A 22,047-nucleotide genomic window follows, 5' to 3' on the forward strand; every position below is an offset into this window, starting at 1 on the left:
ACAATTTTATCCATTGTTTAAAATCACATTTATTATAAACACAACAATCTGAAAAATATTTCAAATATGAATTTTGCTCAAAATCATGAATGTTACATCATATCTGAAAGTAAATAAAACGATTATTAAAAATCTTTCCTTCTGCGATCGTTTACTTTTCATTTGCATCATTGTACTATTTCCACATTTTTGGAAGTTTATATATTGTGGCCTGTGATGGCATACAATAATTTCATTAATGATCCTTGTTCCCGATAATCTTCATCCCATTTATTCATTCTCATCTCGCCTCTAACTAGTGAGTAAAAGATTTTTAATTGATTCTCGACTGTTAAATCCTTATTTCCCAATTTTCATATAAGAACTTTCTTTTCATCTGAAGTTTTGATTATTGATTAGTTACCCTTATTTTCCTCAGTAATACTGTGCACATTATTTTAAATGACTTTTTAAGGCTCTCCCACTATGCCCACTCACCGCATTTCTTCCACAATTACACACTCCTTGAAAAGACATTTTTTGATACCATTCTGTCTTCCAGTAACTGAAAATTTGCTTGCTCGCATCTATATTTACTGTAATTAAGTAGTTTATATCGCATAAGAACATTACAACAGCCATCTGAAAAAAAATTGTTATAGGCTTTTAACCGTCATTACTAAAATTTATATACCTGGTATACATAGCCCTTGATGTGATAATTACACACCACTTGAAAGACGTTTTGGACATCAATCTTTCTTCCAACAACTGAAAATTTGCTCACGAACTACATATTTTATATCACAATAACGCTATTGTATAGCCATATAAACAATCTTGATAGGACTTTAACTGTCATCACTAAAATGGGATAGATCATCATAGATGGTAGTAATATATATATATATATATATACACACAGTTACATGCCCCCCTTATACAAAGCCCCAAGGTGGGGGATTCCCCAAACTTTGATTTTTCCGCTCAATGTACTGCTATCATTCCCCAAATGCTTGGTATGAATTTATGTCACTGCTTTGAAGCATATAACTATGAACTATATACATAACAATCATGTATTACAATTATTATTCTCATCATCTTTTCTCTATGTAGTATGTTGTCCATTGCACATGAGTTTTTATTTCAAACACAATCATCTGTCCTTTTAAAAATAATAATTTATCTGGCTAATTAGTGCTCAAGACTAGTTTGAAGTAGTTGATAGATGTTACTTAATATGTTTTTCAGTGTACTTTGTCATCACTTACTATAGGTACAAACCCCATTGGAACTAAACAATCTCGGCTATCAAGATAGTTTGGTAGTTTTTATCTTATTCTTGTACCTGTTACATCATACCCAGCAAATGAAATCAATCAATCAACCTCTGAATATCTTTGTTTGAAGAATAGAGAAAATACAGACATAAGAGGAGCAAGAGTTTATCCTGTGTGTTTACTTGAATAAACCTATACCAGATCTTTTCATTACTGCTGTTACAAATATATCACAATGCAATATAACCATTCACACATAACAATACATACAGTTTCTCTTATATCAACACCAATAAATTAATATCATTGCATATGATTTAATTAAGCTGCATATTTCATATTTCTCATACAACAAAATACAATGAATTTGATTCATTACACCACAATGACATATCACAAAGTGCTTGTATCCAGTCTTGATGCAAGATTGATGTGTGGAGCCAAAAATTGCAATAATATTCATAATTTGATTGATGATGATGATAATAGTGATAGTTACAATGTTGATGATGATGCTAACGATGGATGATGGTGATGATGGATGATGACTATGAAAAAGATGATGATGAGGATGAAGATGGTGATAATGATGATGATGATAACGATGATGTCAACGATAATGATGATGATGATATGGTGTCGTGTACTAGTGGTCAAGTCCCCAGTCTCTGAACCAAGAATTCCCATTGCTGCACTTATGTCTGTTTGCAAGACATTAATCTACATTTGCCACTCTCTATCCAGATGTAATAGATTCCTGCAGGAATGACATTCCTTGAATCCTATGCACATTGTCAAAATGAAACCTAGCTAAGCCAGATCAACATGGGAGCCCCTTTAGCACCATTGTTAGGTAGGTAAGCTATCAATATAAATAATATTGTTATCTAATGTATAACAATGATAATTATGTTAATGTTGAAGATGGTGATGTAGATGGTGGTGAAAACAACAAGAACATGCTACATAAATCGGATTCCATGATCTCTCAAAAGAATCTTCTCTGCCTGGACCTCTAGCTTACCCTGTCTTGTTGCCATGGCAGAGGTTGCATGCATGATGGGAGATGACGAACCTGGTGATGGTGATGATGCCGATGTCGATGTGGTAAAACTGGATTGTGGCCTCAATGGCTGGAAGTAGGTCTGGTAAGCGTCGTTCTGACTCCCAATCACTGTACTGTGCTGACCTCTGTTATAAAACAAATGGTCAAAATCATATCACATCATCCCCATATGGTCTAATTCCACTAAGACTAATTTTAATCTCACATGACTATGTGTAATATATCTGATTAGATGAACTGTTAATATAAACCACATCACCACTACTTAAAAGTGGAAATAAGTAAAGAATGTGAAAATTAATTAAATAAGACAAAAAATGATTTTAGGAGGGTATTGGACTAAATGATGATGAATAGTACCAAACTGATAGTACACAAAATGTGTGTAACCAAAATGGTGTAAGATTATTCGAGTTTTCATAGAAATTGACAAAGGAGGACAAAAAAGACTGGACTGGACAAAATCTGGGACAAAAATATTGTAAAAAAAACCATTGTAAACAAGCAAAATCCAATCAAACAAAACTATACACCAGCAGAAAATCTAAATAAAAACTTTTTGCATTGTTTATTAGTATGTGTTTTTGTTAAGTTAGATTTGCAATTAAAAAATTGAATCAGAGTTATTTAGTTATTTTATCACAATCTTAAAGCAGATTTTTCTACTTAACATTGCTCCATGTCACTAAAAAAATGTACTTTAAATTTTAGAACACAAAAGAACACAGAATTTTACTTTTTTAAAATGAAAATGTGAGACAATTCATGAAGTAGACTATCAGGTCTTGGACCATATGGAAAGAAACCCTCCCCAGATCTGTTTCATTATCTAAATTTTTCAGGAGCATTAAAATAAAGTTAAAACAATGGTAAGAGCTAAAAAAATTAACATATCTGAGCGTTTTCAGGTCTAGGAAATTACTCCAATTCCCCCCCCCCAAAAAAAAAAAAAAAATTAAATAAAAAATAAAAAAATAAATAAATAAAAGGTATTTTTGGCTCATTTAAATCATGATACAGTAAAATATTCATAGTTCCATAAACACGAGACTTGAGTGTGCAAGTTACTCTTTCAAAAACAGATTTAACATTGTAACATTGAAGTAAAAATATTTTCTGAAGAGCAAATTTATTCTAAAATATCAAAGATTTCAAGTCCATGACCCCACACCCCCCAGAAAAACCCCCCACATATTTTTATTATTTTCATTGCCACATCAATGTCTGATTAACTTTTAGGCTTTGAAGTGGAAAGAGCTAGAGCTTGGAATGAGTTTAAACAATGATACATGATAAATGATAAATAAATCTATAAAACAAGACCTTGAAGGCATACTGAAAGATGGCCTAAAATATAATTCAACAGTCAAATACAAAATTTTACACCAAAGAAATCAAGACATTTATATCTATAGATGAATTCAACTTCAGAGTACTATAACTCATGGAAACCATAAGTGGGGGCTTCCAAACAAGAACAAAAGCCCTCTTAATTCATTATGACATCAGCCATGTTTGTTGATATGTTAGTGCATAAATTTGTTAGTCATACCTGAAGCCCCCCCCCCCCATGTTAGAAATTACCATAAAAAAACAGCACCCAAACCAAACTGGCCAGCAAACTTGGACTATAAAGACATCAATACAATAGTACAATACAATACGTCTGGCAGAAGTTTGCCAGACATAGCAACCAGCAATGTAGACAGAATGAATTTAAAGTATTTTCATCCATTCATTACTTACAGGGTCTCTGAATACCTCATTACTCAGAGTACAGGGAAAGAGATATTTATATCTCTGAATGATTAACCTCCATTGAGATAAGTGAATGTTTGTTGACTTCTTTACCAAAGTCTTTCAAATCCATGAATGCTCTTTCAGAGGGGCTTATCAGTGAGATATTTCATTCACCTGTTAATACTGATGAATAGACTGCAGTACTTGGAATCTAAATAAGCCTATTTTACTTTGCTAAATTTATTTATAATGTCAGACAAGCCTCAGACAAGTTTTCTGGTTGCTTAGAACAATCAAGAATGCACAACACCTGGATTCCAGTTGTGGTAAAAATGTATTAAAAAATAAAATGACAATGAAACAGAATCCAACTGAAGTGACAATCAAGTCATTTATGTATGAATTCAATATTGTGCTTTTAGACACCAGTTACAAGTATTTACACACATTGCCATGTAAATTCAGTAGACAAGTAGACTGAATGATGATCCTAAGCACTGTTTGAAGACATTGAAATTTGTGAGATATTTCCTATTTTTGAGCAAGCGCCATGAGCGCCCAGCTGAGGCGGATACCGGCGCTATACAAGAACCCATCATCATCATCATCACAAGAAAACACAAAAAATTTGCCTCTCTGAGAGGTATTGAATGTAATTAAATGCAAAGCAATGACAGGACTCATGGGGGGGGGGCATGGCACTACGGCCCAACATTGCGATCTCGCTGTGGATTGCGTGCTCACTTTGCACATTGGTAGAGAATGATGTAATCTACACCATTGTATAGGTATATCTCATAATAATAATTCTAAATTCACATATTTTCTTTTATATGAACCATGCTAATTTATTCATTAAATCTTACTTCTTGCTCCAATTTACTAAATAATGCTCACTGGATGCTAATTTGGTGTAAATATTCTTTATTCCTAATAATTGAAAATGAAAAAAATTCTGGTACCAAAATTGATTTCTTACATATTTTATTGCTTTTTTGCATTTCTTACGTATTATATATATTGTTTTGAAATGGTGATTGTTTGTTACATGACGCATACCTCATCACAAGATGGTTGACTTGGTCTTTGGAGACAAACATTTCATGCATTGCATCGACGACATTCACAAATTGTTTATTCTCCATCGTCAGGACACTAGCAGTATTGGCTGGAGGGTGCAGAAAAAAAAAGAGAGAAGAATTATGAGACAATTCATATCATAATGCTTTCGATTAGAATTTCAAAGTAGAAGTTTTTTAACTTATAGAAACATTTATAAAAAAAAACAATCACATACTCTTGTAGAAAATGCCCATATTAAAGATATATAAAGATGATTGCTAGTTAAAAAAACAAAAACAAATTCATAAGCAAACACCATACAGAAATTAGACCATTGATTGCCGGTATACAAGGACATGGATCTAAAATATGAACAAAATTGAAAGAATACAAGTACAGAATGATTTAGCTTTCTGGTGTAATAAAAAAAGTTATCAATAATTCTTGATTGAAATACATATGTTATCAAAAGCTTGTTGATATATTACATATAGACAAATCCAAAAAGGGATATAACAAATAATTATAACTAGTAAATACAGAAAGAGCAAAGTATGAAATCTTGAACAATACAGGAAATAGTCACTTTACTTGGAGTAACTGAAGTCTGGCCAAGAGATGGCGCTATACCACTTTCATACTTGGTAGAAGTAGGGTATTTCACATGGTTTCAAGGTAAAATTGTAAGGGAAATCCATCCTGACATCAAGTTAGTTTTAATAAAAGCAGAAAAATATAAAATAAACCTAGCATGGAGGCTCGAGAAAACTTCAAGGAATAGCACACTTATTATGGGATGTTCAAGTTCCTTTTATGTGATGTCACATGCCAAACGCTGCCCTATATATCACATACATTCCGTTTTTAGTGGTTTATGGTGATTGAAAATATTTTTCTAATAGAAACTTGAATGAAATAAACACTTCTGATCATGACATTTCCAATGCAAAGGTAGAATCATTTTCAGAGAAACTAGAATTTATATTACATGACATATGGAGGTGCTGCTTAAATACTATGTCACACACTGACACACACAAAAATCTATAACTGTTATTTTTCAACAAATACATTAAGCAACCCAATGATGTTTTTCTTCATCTTTCTGCTTTTAATTAAATCGACTAGATATCAGGGTAAACATCCCTTTCTAATAGAATGATTGAAAGCTTACTTTTGACTGATTTCTCAAAAGGACTAAACTGAAGAAAGTTGTAGACTTGATCTTGCTCCTGGGGGAGATAAAATAAAATAATTAATTCTATAAACCTGTCCACCCCCCCAAAAAAAATATTGTAAACAATAATTTACAAGACTGAAGAAAGTCCAAACTTCAGAGTTAGTGAAATAGCGTTAAATTTGCTAGATAAGAAAAAAAAACACAGAAGTTGTAAACAAATGTGTTTATGATCGCATGCTTGATCTGTGATGAAAATAATAAGTCAGAAAAAATTGGAACCAAGAGGATTCAAGTCGCTGCCCGGAAAGCAGTAGATGGCAGGTTTGAATCCCCCTGCTTCTAATTTTTTCTGACTAATGATTATCAGCACAGATCGAGCATGCGATCTTAAACACATAGGAGTAATGCCGAAAATTTGTTTACAAATTATAATTTCCTCCTATTAATGCCTCTATACCTACTAAATCACAGAAGTTTTCATTGCCTGAAAAGGATGTTAGATTCATTTCATAACAAAAAAGATACAGAATCAGAGAGGATGGGAAGGAAGGAAGCCACTTGCTCCCAAAGGCAGTGAAAAAGCATGCTCTAATTGGCAACCTACATCATTCTATTTCATTAATAAGATTTCAATTTTTTTTCTTATGAGATAGCGAATATGATGATTATCATCCTTATTTTTTCCAGGATCGCCATTTCAGCTGTTATAACCTGATTCCCAGTGGGCCCTGCATAACTTAATATGCTATTCTTCCCACTCTCCATTCTAATATGTCAAACACCTGACAAGAAGGCCACAGGTCTTTGGTATGACTCAGCCAGGCATTGAACCCACAACCTTCCAATCATGAGGCAGGTGCTTTACCACTGAATTTGAATCATTTAGCATAAATTAATCTGCTGAAGCTTGTTTCATGGGAACATCATAATATCAATGAAATCTGATTGTATCGGACAGGTCAAAACTCAAAGCTATTATGCACAAACAATAATAGGCACTGTCTATGTGCTCATGGCACGAAAGAGAGGAAAACACAAAATTACACCAATAACATTTGTTACCACCAATAAAACATGTTATTCCTACCTGGTGTGGGACCTTGTCGTCCAATACTTGCTGAAGTTCAGGTTCTAGCTCCGAGAGCTTCATGACAAGTGACTGCCACTGGAAGTAACAATAGGTAAACAGGATAAGTACATGTATGAAACAGTTGAATTTAACTAATAACGAACAATGGAAATACTTTTACTAAATAAATTTCAATAATTATAATTCAAAATATTATAAATGCAGGAAAGCCAGAGCCTAAGGAACATTATCTTGTAAAACATATTCCTCCCTCCTCCTCATTCTCTTCTGTCTCCTTATCTTTTTCCTTCCCTTCCTTCTTCTCTCTCTCCCCTCCTCCTCTTCTCTTTCCTCCTCCTCTTTCTTTTTTCTTCTTTTTCTTCTTCTTTTTTTTCTTCTCATCCTCCACCTAAGTGCATTATTAATCTATCCTTTAATATCCTACACTAACCCTCTCACCATTTCAAGAAGTCTTTTCCTATCCTGGATCCAATCTTTCTTTCCAAGGAAGATCAGCATTGTGTCAGAATGTGCTTGGACATAGAGGGAAACATTGACCATACCTTCAACCTATGAAATGATAATACAAAATAAAATAGTTTGATAACTTACAACATATCTCTTTTGTTTTACAATCAATAAAACTTATTGTTATGAGAAAATGATTTCTGGATTGCAAAGTTCAGATTTTTAGCTTTAAAATATTTATGGTATGAGAGAGCAAAAGCGATTCCAACCCCTATTTGTTTTACCCATTTTAAAATCCTGATTTCGGTACTAATATTTCATTTTCTTTTCCTGATTGCCATGGATTTTGTAGTGGTATTTTCTAAATAAGACAGGTTCAAGCATGTACATGTAACCATTCTGATGGTCAACTGATATCACATGGTGCCTGCATTTAATATTCCCACCATGCATTACATCTCCCATCTAAAAATAATAACCTATAAGCGTTAGCTTTCTGTTATCTCCGCATTGATATTACTCTCACAGATTGACATCAAATCAAACCAAGTGCGGTTGGATCACAGATTAAATACAAATTCTACCAGGTCGAGAAGGAAATCCATTCATTTCCAGTTAATCCGATTGTAAAATCTATAGATTTATATGCCAATAAGTTCTACACATTACCTTAATATGTATTTCTGAACTCAGTAACTTACTGGACAATAGAATTGTACATTGATGCCTATCAAATGACATAAAAATTACCAGCAGTTAATTCAAAAGGTGAGTTTATTTTTCTAATCAGGTTCTATAATGCAATATCAATTCCTTGTGGTGACTATTATAAAAAGATGACATCTAAAGAAAGAAAAAAAACTCACCAAAATAAACTAAGTTTAGCTCTATAGATTTGTAGGTTTAAAGAATCCCAAGAAACCACTTGATCTGACATGTCAAGAATTCTAAATCAGATATCAGTTCCTCAAAAGAAATGTGGGAAAATACAAATTTCCCCGAGCCATAGCCATGTCACGTAACCTGTCATATTTGTCTTGTTTTCAGTGTTCTGGGTCACTAAAAAGACTGAAAATTAAAGTCAAATCTGATTTTGAGATCAAGTAGATATAAGGACCATCTGTCTTTATTTACATTACCCCTGAATGTTGCTGCTCTTTTGAGCAAAAACAGCAAATATTTAGAGACCTGTCCATAAAGAGAATCAGCTTATTATCCTGCCCCCAGGGCAAGCCCATATAACAGAGTTTAGACTGTCTGTTGATATTTGTATTTGATAAACAAAATTGTGTATTATATGGAAGTCATGAAATCCACATGGATTCTTACCTTTGTTCTTTCTTCCTCTGATGCTTCTTGAGAGATCACTTTCTTTCCTGAAGTAGGTGATGTGGACCTTGAACGAGTCCATCCTTTTCTCCTTGTGCCATCTGCTCTGACAAGGCCTCCTGTAGGGGACTGAGAATTATCCTTAGGCTGGTCTGAAGCTACAGAATCATGGTGGACTGAAGCAGCCACAGACCCCAATCCTTGGTCACTGGTGGGTTGAACAGTGTGCGAATTGGGATGGTTGGTTTGATCAGAGTTATCAGTGAGCAGAGCCGAGTTTGCACAATAAGGTGTCTGATCGGTTTGCCTTGGTGAATCTGTAGACGCATCACCAGCTCCAGATCTGCTTAGATTCCTTGAAGCCTTGGGAGTACTGTATTCAGGAACTGATGCATAGTCCACACTTCCTTCATGTTTGGCAAAGTTTGGCTCAGTACCATGTGGAATGTGTTCATTGCTATAGGAATGTGAGAAGGTTGTCTTCAAAGAAGGCTGTTGCCCACCACGTTGCGGCAATTGCTGCATCGCAGGTAACCTTTCCTGACTCAAAGAATCCCTACTGTGGCTGTTATTTTTGCTCAAAGTAAAAGAATCCACGATATTCCCCAACATCCTATCATCTCCACCATTCCTCAATCCAACTGCCTGACTATATCCATCAGCCCCAGCATCCATTCTATCTAAATGTCCAAATTCATCCTGGGGGAGAATGTTCCCATTGTCATCTGCTAATGGCTCCAACATATGTCTGGCCATTCCTGCATTGCCTGAAGAGTCAGAATGTTCTGGAGATGACTCACTGTCTAGAGGGTTGATATGGATCTCAAAGGGTTCATCTTCAAGATTCTCCACAGCATGGTTCACTTCAACCTTTGGCAAAAGAATGTCACCAATACAACCTGCATTTAGTTCAGATACTGCTGTTGATATCACAGTCTTCCTGTTGGTTTCTACTTCACCAGAATGGTATTGTCCTGTTTCCTTGTCCTTACTCTCATTTGAGTGCGAACTACTAATGTGAGAACTTAAATGTGTATTGTTATAACCACAAATAATGTCTTCATGATTGTGAATGATGCCATTAATCTCACTAACTTTTGTGTCAAAGGCAATGCCAGTGGCTTTTACTTTGCTATGTTCATGATTTGACTTGTTATGAATATCTACTCTATCTTGACTTTTCCCAGATTTTCTGAAGTTGTCAATGTCTAGTGTCACTTCAGCCTCTTGGTTCCCAATATCTATGACCTTGGCATCCTCACTGGTCTTGGCACCATCACTTAAATGTTCTTGTCTCCTACCCTCGAATTCAGGAATATTTCTTCTGCATTCTGTGACTACAATCTCCTCATCTGTTAAGGAACATTTAGTATCTTCCTCATCACCACGGTGACATTGATGTCTTCCAGAGTCCATCAATGCATCATTGGTCTGTGCAAACTGGCTGACAGCATCACTGCTTTCTTGAGAACTGCTTGTTCTCTGCCCAGCATCACTCTCAGAAGAGTCTCTATTGCACCTGTTGCTCCCATCTTCCTTGAGTTGTTGTAGATACGGTAGAGTTGTTACTGACATTTGATCACCATCTCCAGACCCCAATTCCTCTTTTTGATGACTTTCATCCTTACTTTCAAAGGCTCCCTCTGACATAGCATCCCCTTTTCCATGCCTTATATCAGCTGCACTCTCCTGCTTTGCAAATAGTTTGTAATCCTCATTGCGAAGATAAATGGATAAGATGCGCACTCCAAAAGGCAAGTCAAAATCTGTTGTGATCTTTTCTCCTGGAAACTGTCAAATACAATGAAATATGAGATTAAATTATCATTTCTCCTTGAATGGTAAGAAAAAAACACAGAATATGCGAAGAAAATATACAAATTAGGTAAAAAAAACAGAATATGGATAGACATGTACTTACAGGGCTTTGTGAAGCCTTGACAAGAAATAACCTACTCATAAGGTCAGAGGTCATCTGAGTACATAGCACCCTAGGAGAAATAAAAGATAAACATTTTCATTCAGATAGAACTTGTAAATCCTTACTTTGTTGCTAGACAAAATGCTGCAATTGAATATAACATAGTTTGAATAATCAACACATCTGCAATTAAATCAGTATATGTTTGTGCAACATTGTACTTTATAGTTATAAATTATCTTGGAAGATGCAACATAAACATTTATTTTATAATACATGATGGTATATTGGGTATGTTAAAGGTTGAAAACTTATACATATTTCTAAAAAAAAAGGTCATCAAACCATACCCACTTTGTCCATTATCCTAAAGATGAGTTGATTTTTACAGGATTATTGAACTATGTACACTAATTGAACGACCACTGAGCAAAAAAAAAAATTCAATTGACGTAGGAGCCGAGGTTACATGGAAGAATTAACTGCTCTATAATTCAAAGACTCTTATTGCATGACAATCATCATTTTGCTAATACATGAAAGGGTTAAATTATTTCCTCTTTACTTTAATCAGAAAAAATATTAAACATTTCTTACCATTTCACAAGCTATTTTTGTATGATGACAACTTTGTAAAATGAGTTGTTGTCAATGAATAAAAATCTTGCTAACCAAACATTTATTTAAGAATGGGCAAAAACATAAGGTGATAAAGGTCTATTGCAAATGTGATAAGCTTTAAAAACAAGGTACAATCCTTATCAAGTATCTAACAACATTGCTCAAAAGAAAAATCCATGAGGGAAGTAAACACTTAAAATTTCATTTGGGGAATCAAAGCTCAACATATGGGTAATTCTAACTTGGTCCTCATTCAATTTCATGAATGTTTAGCACCATAGAATAACACACTGAATTTAATGATGCTAATCAGGTATTCATGTTGTTATATCTTGGGCCCCATAATTAATTTTGGCTGCGGATGTTTTCATAAGATATGATATAAAAAAAAGATGAAATACAATTTTTTTGTTCTTATGTTGTCACACAGACACATTGAAACTTTAACCCTATCTAGGCCGGGGTATTTTGGGAGTTCATATGGCCGGGGGGGGGGGGGGGGGGGGGGGGCCTCCCAGGCACCCCTTGAGATCTCGGCCGTCGACCGCGCGATCGCGCCGAAAATTGGCACGCGGGTTGCCTAGGACATAATCTACAAAATTGTATAGTAATTTATTTCATGCAAATCGCTATTAAGTGATTATGCTAATTTATGTGTAATTAGTATGCGAAATCATACTTTTTCCTTTAACTCCCTAAATAAAGCTCCAAACGTTCTATTTTTTGGTATAGAAACTCTTTGTGGTGTTCTTAGCAAGTGTACATGAAAAAAATTGCGATGTCAAATCATTTTCTTATGTATTACATTGTTTTTTGCAATTTCTTATGTATTTCTGTTTTTTTTACCTTTTGTTTTTCATTGTTTTTTCAATGAAATTTGTTGGGGACTCTTCTGAAATCAGGAAAAAGCATAAATAAATACATTTAGACCAGCAAAAATAAAAATAATCATACATTTATGAATTTTGGTTGAAAACACAGTTTGCATTGACTTTGTACACAAACCACGTTTTTGAGCAATTTTTGGTCTGTCATGCACTTACATAAAATGTTGCGTAATTTCGGAACCACGTACCCGGGTGACGCAAAATTGGTCTCAAAAGTTGCGCAAGACTTGAAAGTAAAGTCAGCGAGCGGCGCGGTCAAACAAATTTCGCGTGGCAAAAATATTGCGCGATTCATTGAGGGGGGGCCTCCAAGGCCCCCCCCCCCCCCCGGCCTAGATAGGGTTAAATTGGAAAAGGTTCATTTCAATATTTTGATTCTCAAGTGGAAGATAAGTAAATAAACCACATTCTGATTTCATAGCACTATGAATGTAATGCACAGGCTTTAACAATTTCATCAGTGATTTTTGCACTAAATCTTTACTATGCTTTTTAACCACCAATAAATAATGAGAAAAATATACCTTATATGGATATATTTGGATTATCAAAAGTAAAATACATATGTTTTATACAAGGAGAAGACATGTCACACTCTAATGAAAAACAAATCACTGATTTTCAAAGGAAATTACAGTACCCAAAATAGTTTAAAATATAACTTTTTTTTCAAGAAAGGCTGATGCTTTCTCTCACAACTGAACATTAAAGTAGAAATAAACTCACTTATTTTTGTAGAGAAGACAACCAGCTAGTAACCATGGTTTCCGTTTTAACCATTGCAGAAGATGGGAACACTTGAGAAAAATCCATCCACATTTCTAAAAGATAATGATACAGTCCAACCGCGTTTATCAAGCTTTCATTTTATTTAAACAACTTTAGTAACTAACTGGCCATGTATCTGGTATTTCATTTCATCTATAAATGTGAAGGTGTGTTGTGGTTCAGTGGATTAGTCTCCAGATTTTCAAACAGAGGGTCATGGGTTCAAATCCCAGTCATGGCGTATTTTCCTTCGGAAGGAAATTGATCAACATTGCGCTGCATTAGACCCAGGTGAGGTGATTGGGTACCTGGTAGGATTTGTCCCTTGAACTCTTTAGCGCCTACATGATGGCTCAGCTACAGCCGGGGTGATCTACCAAGTATCAAGCGTAGTATGCATGTAGTAACTGTGCTAAAATTAATGGACCATATTATCATATCATTATAGATAAAAATATGCAAAGAAGGAGTAGGGGAAGAAGATGATGATGAATAGAATGAAGAGAATGACAGCGATGAAGAAGAAGAGAATAGGATCAAGAGAAGGAGGATGAAGATAAGAAGGAAAAAGAACAGCTAAACATGAATTGATATCAAGATTCTAACCTTGGGTAGTTCTATAGTCGGTACTGCATGGAAGATCATCTTCATGTTGTTTCCATGGTGACGGATGAATGGCAAGTAACAATTCCATATTGATGACATCTGGGAAGAGAATGTCTCTCTGTTGCCATGACAGTGCTATCCAAATTGAAAAAAATATATATAGATCATAATTATAACTTATAGATATCATATCCGATATCATCTAATTACCATCATCATGATTACCATTGCCAACCTCCCCCTCATCAATTACCATCAACAACTTTTTGATCACCATTGCTAACATCTTCCTCCGCCTCACCCAACATCATCACCTACAATTCTTCATCATTATTTTCACCACAAGCATGACCATATCATCTCTATTATAATATAACAATAAAAATAACAGACCAATACAATCATGCAGATCTCACTGTTACCTTCAAGAGTCTTGTAAGAGAACCGTGGTACATGCAGAACAAGTCATAAAGGTTTTTAACAATTGCTATGGCAACTGTATCTGATAGCTTAGGATCATGTGCCAAGGCCTGAAATGAGAAAGTAAAGATAATGAGCATATAAGAGAGAAGGGGGGGGGGGGGTAATTACAATTGCAGTTTCTAGATGAATATGATTTACTGAACAATATACAGTAAATGAACGATGACTTAAAAACAAACATATACCGGTACATGAAAGAATACAAATAAAATGAAACTGATAAATGACCAAATGTATTTTCTGGAATTTCAAAAACAAAGAAAGCAAATAATCATTATGTTAAAAACATGTAGATCTGTGTATAAGACCTAGAAACAGGTCTCCAATTTTACCAAAATCTTTCACTCATCAGCAACATTAATCTCACAATCATTTGAATTTGATCTTGTACAAAGAGATGTGTACCACCTTTCCTCCCTCTAAACCAATTAACACAGAATATTCATTGACAAGTAAATGTGTACATTTATTTCTAAAACATACTAGTAATTTCTGATCATAATAATAGCATCACAGAATTTTCAACTCACCAGAGTAAAATTTCCTTCATGCTTTGTTGTGACTTTCATCTTTCTGAGTTTAAAGATACGAGGCTCCGATGAACACAAGATCTTCAGAAAGTTGACCATCCCCATCAGTTGTCCGCACAGCAAACATTGGGTGTCAATTGAAAACTATAAAAGACAATTAATCATTTTTTTGAAGAAAATAATGAGTGGTGGAAATATATTTTTTAAGTTCCAACTAAAATGAATAAATAATACTTGGTGTAGCTGTAGCATCATCAACAAAATTACTACATATTTTGGGAAAAAATGCTTGAAATTTTTTGTTTTTAATCAGTCTATCCAAAACCTAGATTTAAAGGTTGGATGGAATTACACCTCTAAAAATGTATTGTAACTACATGTACATGCCATGCAACTGCACTAAACACCACAAGAGTTACATTTCTGTTGAGTGACTTTGAGCATAAAGTCAACGAATTACAATTTTTTTCAAATTGAGAGTAATGGAGGCAGTACTATACTGTACAAAAAGTCAATCACGTGACGGAAGGTCAGAAATCTTTTATTGTGTATTGTAGCACCACACAAGTCACAATGCCAAAATAACTGTAACAAGTATCAGTCTATACAAAATTTGGATGAATGTCATATAAGTCATAATGGTATTGCTGATATTTACATTTGGAGGATAAAAGTATGCTATGGCATCTTTCGGATCATCTTCTTCCCTCTGAATAACAGAGTGATCGTAGACAAAAAACACTCGATCTAAAGGTCTGTAATGAAAAAAAAGTGGAGGAAAAATAACATCATACTGTAAATTTAGCAGTCATGCCAATGTATGGTAGTTTAATATCCATGGATTGTCAAATAAATGTGTAATTAAAGTGAATTTACATGTGTAATTGAAAGATGGTTCACTGAAAATTCATACCAATTTAATGACAAATTATCTTGCACAGTACTTAGCCATATATGACAAGTGATCACAATCTAAGAGACATAAACACAGAAGGGCTGAGCTGAGATTATATGTTATATACTGTATAGAAAACATATATTTTTACTTCTTAGCACCTCAAAGCAATTCTAAAATGTTCCTGATCGTCAGTTTAGTAATCTGAGATATTTATTTCTATTCTGTTTTGTTTTCCTTTCCGCCGCTGGCTGAATAATGCGTTATTTATATTTCTTTTTGGAGGACGGGAGTCAAAACGGAAGGTATATAAAATGTTTTCACTTGTTAGCACCTCAAAACAATTTCAAAATGTTCCTGATTGTCCATTTAGCAATCTGAGATATTTATTTCCATTCTGTTTTGTTTTCCTTTCGGGCGTTGGCTGAATAATGCATTATGTAGGCTATATTTCTTTTTCAAGGATGGGAGTTCAAAACGGAAGGTATATAACATACGTTTTCACTTGTTAGCACCTCAAAACAATTTTAAAATGTTCCTGATCGTCAGTTTAGTAATCTGATATATTTACAATTTCTATTCTGTTTTATTTTCCTTCCCGCTGTTGTCTGAATAATGCGTCATTTATATTTCTTTTTGGAGGACTGGAGCTCATAACGGAAGGTACCGGTATATGGAATATGTTTTCACTTGTTAGCACCTCATAACAATTTTAAAATGTTCCTGATCGTCCGTTTAAGCAGCGCGCACAATATGCGCGCATGTAAAGTGTGCGTGCGTAACGCAGCGGTTCAGCGCTAAATTTGGGTGTTAGAGAATAATCATCCATTTCAAAATATGCGCCACGCGTAATTCCCTACTTTGCAAGAGCCCTGGCTGAGTAGGAAATACTTATACTCGGTAGCCGTAAAATCGTCCAAGTCTTCAAGGGGAAGTTCGCTCTGACAAAATATTTGTTGAAAAATACCAGATTAAATAAGAAAAGATATTGTTGAAGGTTTGTGAAAAATCTTTCAAGTTATTAGAAGTATAATTTTTTCATTTGTGCAGCTGCCCCATATATTCTGTCATATAAAATGCATAAATTCTAATTTTGTAATGGTTCATGAGAACTACTTTTTTTCCACGAGTTTGTGTGAAATGCTTTGTCTGTTTATACTCTGTTGATATACTGAAGGAACAATAAAAACTATTTTCACCATTTTGAAAAAACAACATTTCATTTACATTTTCAATACATGGAGAAGCTGCTCGCACATGACATCACAGATCAAAAATTACATTTTTTTTAATTGTTGATGGATTTTCCTCAAAACTTTGACATTAATATTTTTTGCTACCTTTAAAATAAACTTTTTGTCAGGTTGAACTTCCCCTTTTTATAACAAGTGGAAAAGTCCTTCACAAACACTACATGTGTACTGTATATTTAGCTACACACATGTATACTATCAACAATCAAATAATTTTCCAGTTAAATCATAGTTGACATTTCTCAAGTATACCAATGAAATATGATAAAAAAATAATGTAGCTAAACAATATTACAGGGCTCCATACTAACCCTTTTTTCTACTGGTCCCACCTGATCTTGTTGGACCAGTAGATACCCACTTTTTCAATTTTTTACTGGTCCGAACCTAAACTTTACTGGTAAAAAAAAAAAAAACCATAAAAAAGACTTGAGTTTATTTTGCTGTCTTTTATCGCTTATTGTTACCCCCCCCCCCCAGTACACATACACAACATAATTCATGAGAGCCATTTCTCAATTTCAAAGAGCCATTTTTGAGACACCAGAGCCATTTATATATAAAAGAGAAAAGATATCATCTTTATCAGTTTGATATATATTTTACTGGTCATGTCGGACCAGTAAATCGGGCAATTTCTGAATATTACTGGCCTGACAGCAATTTTTACTGGTCTGGGACCGTCGGACCAGTGCCAGTGTCGCGCACTGCATTACAAACAGGCCTACCATTCACTTAGGAAAAAAAATAAGTACAAGATTCACAAGTAATGTGTGCAATGGTTTACACATATATTGTATTGCCTTTCCACATGTACATGTGCCTGCATTCAGAATGTTTGTATTATTGTATATCATTAGTTTCGGTAATCATTGTCACATATAAAGAACCATCCCCCCAAAATAATGAATAATACTAGTCAAGAGCTGTGCGTTTCCATCAGTTTAAGCACCAATTATTTTAATTTTCCTAGAGCTGCAAATCATAAAAAAGATGGAAAACTCATTAAAGGAGAAATTCACTCTGACAATAAATAAGTTGCTTTAAAAAAAAATAGAAAATAAATATTGGTGAAGGTTTGATAAAAACCCCTCAAAGAATATCAGAACTATGATTTGTTTAAGTTTTGATTTTGTGACATCACAGATGAGCAGCTTCTCCATTATTCCCTGAATCCCCATTTTCTAAAAAAAAATGAAAGTGATTTTATTTGCACAGTGAATATATGATTAGACTCATCATTTCAGAAATATATTTCTAATAATAATATTCCATTCCAGAATTTGAATTGTATGGAATGACCTCACAAATAAAAAACTTGAAAAATTCATTAAAATTGGACTCTCTTATTCTATAATAGATTTTCATCAAACCTTCACCAATATTTTCTAAAATTTCTGTTTTTCATTTAACCTAAATCATTGTCATAGTGAATTTTTAAAGATTGTGTTAAAGGACATTCCACAGTTAAAATTAAATCCATGTCATTTTCACCAAATTTTGCACTGAGTTAACTTTAGCACCCAAACATTTCAAATATGCAAAAAATAACATGGGTTCATGTACTTGATTTTTTGGTATTGAGCTTTGAATTTCAACCAATTGGAAGTTCTCGTCTTCTCGATAATTGCGCATACAAAAGAATTTGGCATTTTTAGACCCCACGAGATCACTATGTTAAACCTGTATTACAAACTCCAAATCCATGTAAAGTTTACAGTAAAGTACAGAATTGCAAACTGAAGAAGGAGAATTCATTCATATTGGTTTTTTTTTGCCCTTGTAAGGCTAGCAGCACCTTCATTTCTTTCAAATGGTGTGAAAGATGACACAAACATAATCTCGAAAAGTCTAAATTTCTATTTAATCTGAGAAGTACAATAAATGCTGCACTTTATTTAAAATCCATGTAATTTTCACCAAAATTTGAAAGCTTGTAAAGGAAGGTGTACTTAAAGGGAAATCCAACCCAAATAAAAACTTGTTTTTATAAGAAAAAGAAAAATCAGACAAGTTGTTAGGTGAAAGTTCGAACAATGTTGGACAAACAACAAGAAAGTTATGAATTTTAAAAAGTTGTAAATATTGGTAATCACTATACCCATGGAGACTTCTAATTGGCCGCATATGGGATGTCATAGTGATGTACATGTAAGGCAAGGACTACTCTTCCATGTACTGCAATACACATTATGGCTAAAATGTCATTTTTCCCAAATTTTTTATTTCAAATTATATTTTTCTTTCATGAGGACATAAAACAATATACTACCTGGGTTATATTTAGATTACTGCCCCAGTGGAATGGGTACTTAGGAGAAAACCACAATCCCTGATAATAAAGTACATGGCCTATGGGAAACTTGTCCTTGCCCCTTGTCATAATTTACTTACCCAGTTGCCAATTTGAAATCTACATACTATTAGTGATCTCAATTTTAAAGCAGCTATAACTTTCTTATTGCTTGTACAATTTCTTTCAAACTTTCACCATTCTGTTTAATTTATTTTTCTCCTTTCCAACACAAAATTTTATGGCCAAGGCTGGATTCCCCTTTAAAAATTAAGCGGTGTAAACGTTAAGAAATAAGGGTTCATGCACTTGTTTTCAAACTATTAGCACTTGTGTTGGAGCAAGTGTGATATTTATAACACCAAAAATGCGCCAAAGGCTTTGTATCTACTATGTGAGAAAAAAATCTAAACCATTCTACTATCTATTCAAACTCGAGATCATTCGTCATAATTTACAGCACTTTACAGTAGGGGAGACCGGGGTTAGTTGGAACATGGGGTAAGTTGAAACATTGTAATTTTCTTTAACGTCTTTAAATAAATTTCTGCAATACTGCCCTCAATTTATTGTCATTATCAACAGCCATCCACCATATTACAGACAACACATGTGCAACAAGCCTGGTGAAGTTAGAAAGGAATTTTTGTTTTTTGACCTTCTGAGTAATTTTTTTCTTTTTCAGAAATGTTTGATTATCTCAGAGAAGTTTATAGATCAAGTTGGCCAGTTTGGGTGTATAATAGACACTTGTACCAAGCTACAAAATGAGTTTATTAATATGCTATGGTGAAGTCCCTTTTTTGTGCTGTAAGGTTATAAACGTCAAACGGGCCTCCGGGGTTAGTTGGAACAACATTGAAGGGGCTAGTTGGAACATGTCCCAACTTACCCCAAACATAATTATGAATAAAAACATTGGATTTGATAAAAAAATATATAAAGTATTTCACACTCTTCTGAACATATATTGTATACCATGCTTGTTTTGTTTATCAGTTGGGTCTGAGTGTGCATTTAAGACCTATTGTAGGCGCCTAATGCAATATTAACCCTTATCAAAATGGGAGGGGGGTCAATTTGAGCCCCCTCCTCAAGAAATTTTGTCACTATGCCATCGTGCGAATATATTTTCCTACACTGCTCGCTGACTTTTTACTTACAAGTCTTGCGCATCATTTGAGACCAAATTTGCGATGCCTGTGTGCACGGTTTTGAAAATATGCAACATTTTGTACGTGCATGTTCGGACCCAAAATTGTTCAAAAACATGATTCCATGTACAAGGTCAATGCAAATTGTGTTTTTCAACCAAAAGTCATAAATGTATGATTATTTTTTATTTAAGTTGGTTCAAATAGATTTATTTTATGCTATTTACATGTATGATCGCAATTCGCAAAAGAGTCCCGACAAAGTTCATCGAAAAAACAAAGGCAAAAAAAACACCAAAAAATACAAATAAAAACACAAAAAATACATAAGAAATTATATTTTTTTTGCAATTTTTGGTGGATATTTGTTATAAAATGGGAAAATTTATACTCTCACCAAAAATCAGCATTCTACTAGCTTAATAAATACAGTTAAAGGCAAAAACATACCAAAAAATTAGGGCAAATTTCATATGCTTATTTGCATAACTAATTAATTTAAATATAAACAATTAATTTTTGTGTCTTATAAATTTGATGCAAATGTACATGAAATTGCTGATAGTACACTTTGCATGTAAAATCAAACGCACCCAAATATGTGGAATTCTACTACTTAGTCTGCTTGTGTGAGTGGCTGTATAATAGAAAACATAAAGTTCAACGAATCCATACTTTAATATTTGAACTTGAATAAATAAAGCAAATAGGCTAAAACCGTGTAATATTACAGTTTTAAGTAGTTTTAGTATAATTCTTAATTGACCATGCAGTGTTCCAACTTACCCCATACCATGTTCCAACTTACCCCGTATATGGGGTAAGTTGGAACGTTTGCGATGGTCTTGTTCAAGGTGGATTTTTTCAGTAACCATAAAAGAGTTAAAAATTTTATGGGGTACATTTGAAGCCCTTAGATATATGCTTCAAGCTGATATATTGATTGTTTCTCGAATAAAATTTATTTGGATTTTACAGCCATTTTTTTCAAAAATGTTCCAACTAACCCCGGTCTCCCCTATTATGAAATTGTAGTGGTATTTTAAAAAAAAGTATTGGTCCATTGATTGCTTGACAGCTAACATAGTAATAAGCTTTAACACATTCTCTAATTCTTGTTAAACAAACATCCAACATTGAGAAAGAAAAAGAACATAAGAAATCCAAATTTATGATGTTCAAAATCTGTATTGTAATTAATTTGAATAATTGCTATAGTAACTCCTGGCTTAAGGCTTAACTTTATTTAGTTTAGCCTTTAGGCCCGGGGGGGGGGGGGGGGGGGGCACTCAGTATATAATGCATAGTGGGTATGTGCCGCGGAGGGGACCCCCATTTTTACACTCAAATTTCCGTTCCAAGGCATAGCATTTTTGTCTTATTGAGAAAAAGAACAAAGAAAGCCGCTCCAAGGCATAGCATTTCCTTCTTATCGAGAAAAAAGAAGAAAGAAATCCGCT

At 34.1% G+C, this 22,047-nt stretch overlaps 1 protein-coding gene across 1 annotated transcript in view; it reads right to left on the reverse strand.

The window, feature by feature from the left end:
* The window catches only part of LOC129254703 (uncharacterized), a 22,906-nt gene continuing 859 nt past the window's right edge, over nucleotides 1-22,047 (reverse strand). The window contains exons 2-13 of the mRNA XM_054893210.2: nucleotides 15,651-15,747; nucleotides 14,993-15,136; nucleotides 14,402-14,509; nucleotides 13,980-14,114; nucleotides 13,332-13,426; nucleotides 11,098-11,167; nucleotides 9,177-10,967; nucleotides 7,839-7,949; nucleotides 7,398-7,475; nucleotides 6,305-6,362; nucleotides 5,128-5,236; nucleotides 1-2,453 (exon numbers count right to left, since the gene is read on the reverse strand). Of these exons, the coding sequence (XP_054749185.2) occupies nucleotides 2,225-2,453; nucleotides 5,128-5,236; nucleotides 6,305-6,362; nucleotides 7,398-7,475; nucleotides 7,839-7,949; nucleotides 9,177-10,967; nucleotides 11,098-11,167; nucleotides 13,332-13,426; nucleotides 13,980-14,114; nucleotides 14,402-14,509; nucleotides 14,993-15,136; nucleotides 15,651-15,747 (3,025 nt within the window). The 3' untranslated portion in view covers nucleotides 1-2,224. The remainder of the gene's footprint in view (nucleotides 2,454-5,127; nucleotides 5,237-6,304; nucleotides 6,363-7,397; nucleotides 7,476-7,838; nucleotides 7,950-9,176; nucleotides 10,968-11,097; nucleotides 11,168-13,331; nucleotides 13,427-13,979; nucleotides 14,115-14,401; nucleotides 14,510-14,992; nucleotides 15,137-15,650; nucleotides 15,748-22,047) is intronic.

The sequence above is a fragment of the Lytechinus pictus genome, chromosome 2 (assembly GCF_037042905.1).
Source record: "Lytechinus pictus isolate F3 Inbred chromosome 2, Lp3.0, whole genome shotgun sequence".
Lineage (NCBI taxonomy): Eukaryota > Metazoa > Echinodermata > Echinoidea > Temnopleuroida > Toxopneustidae > Lytechinus > Lytechinus pictus.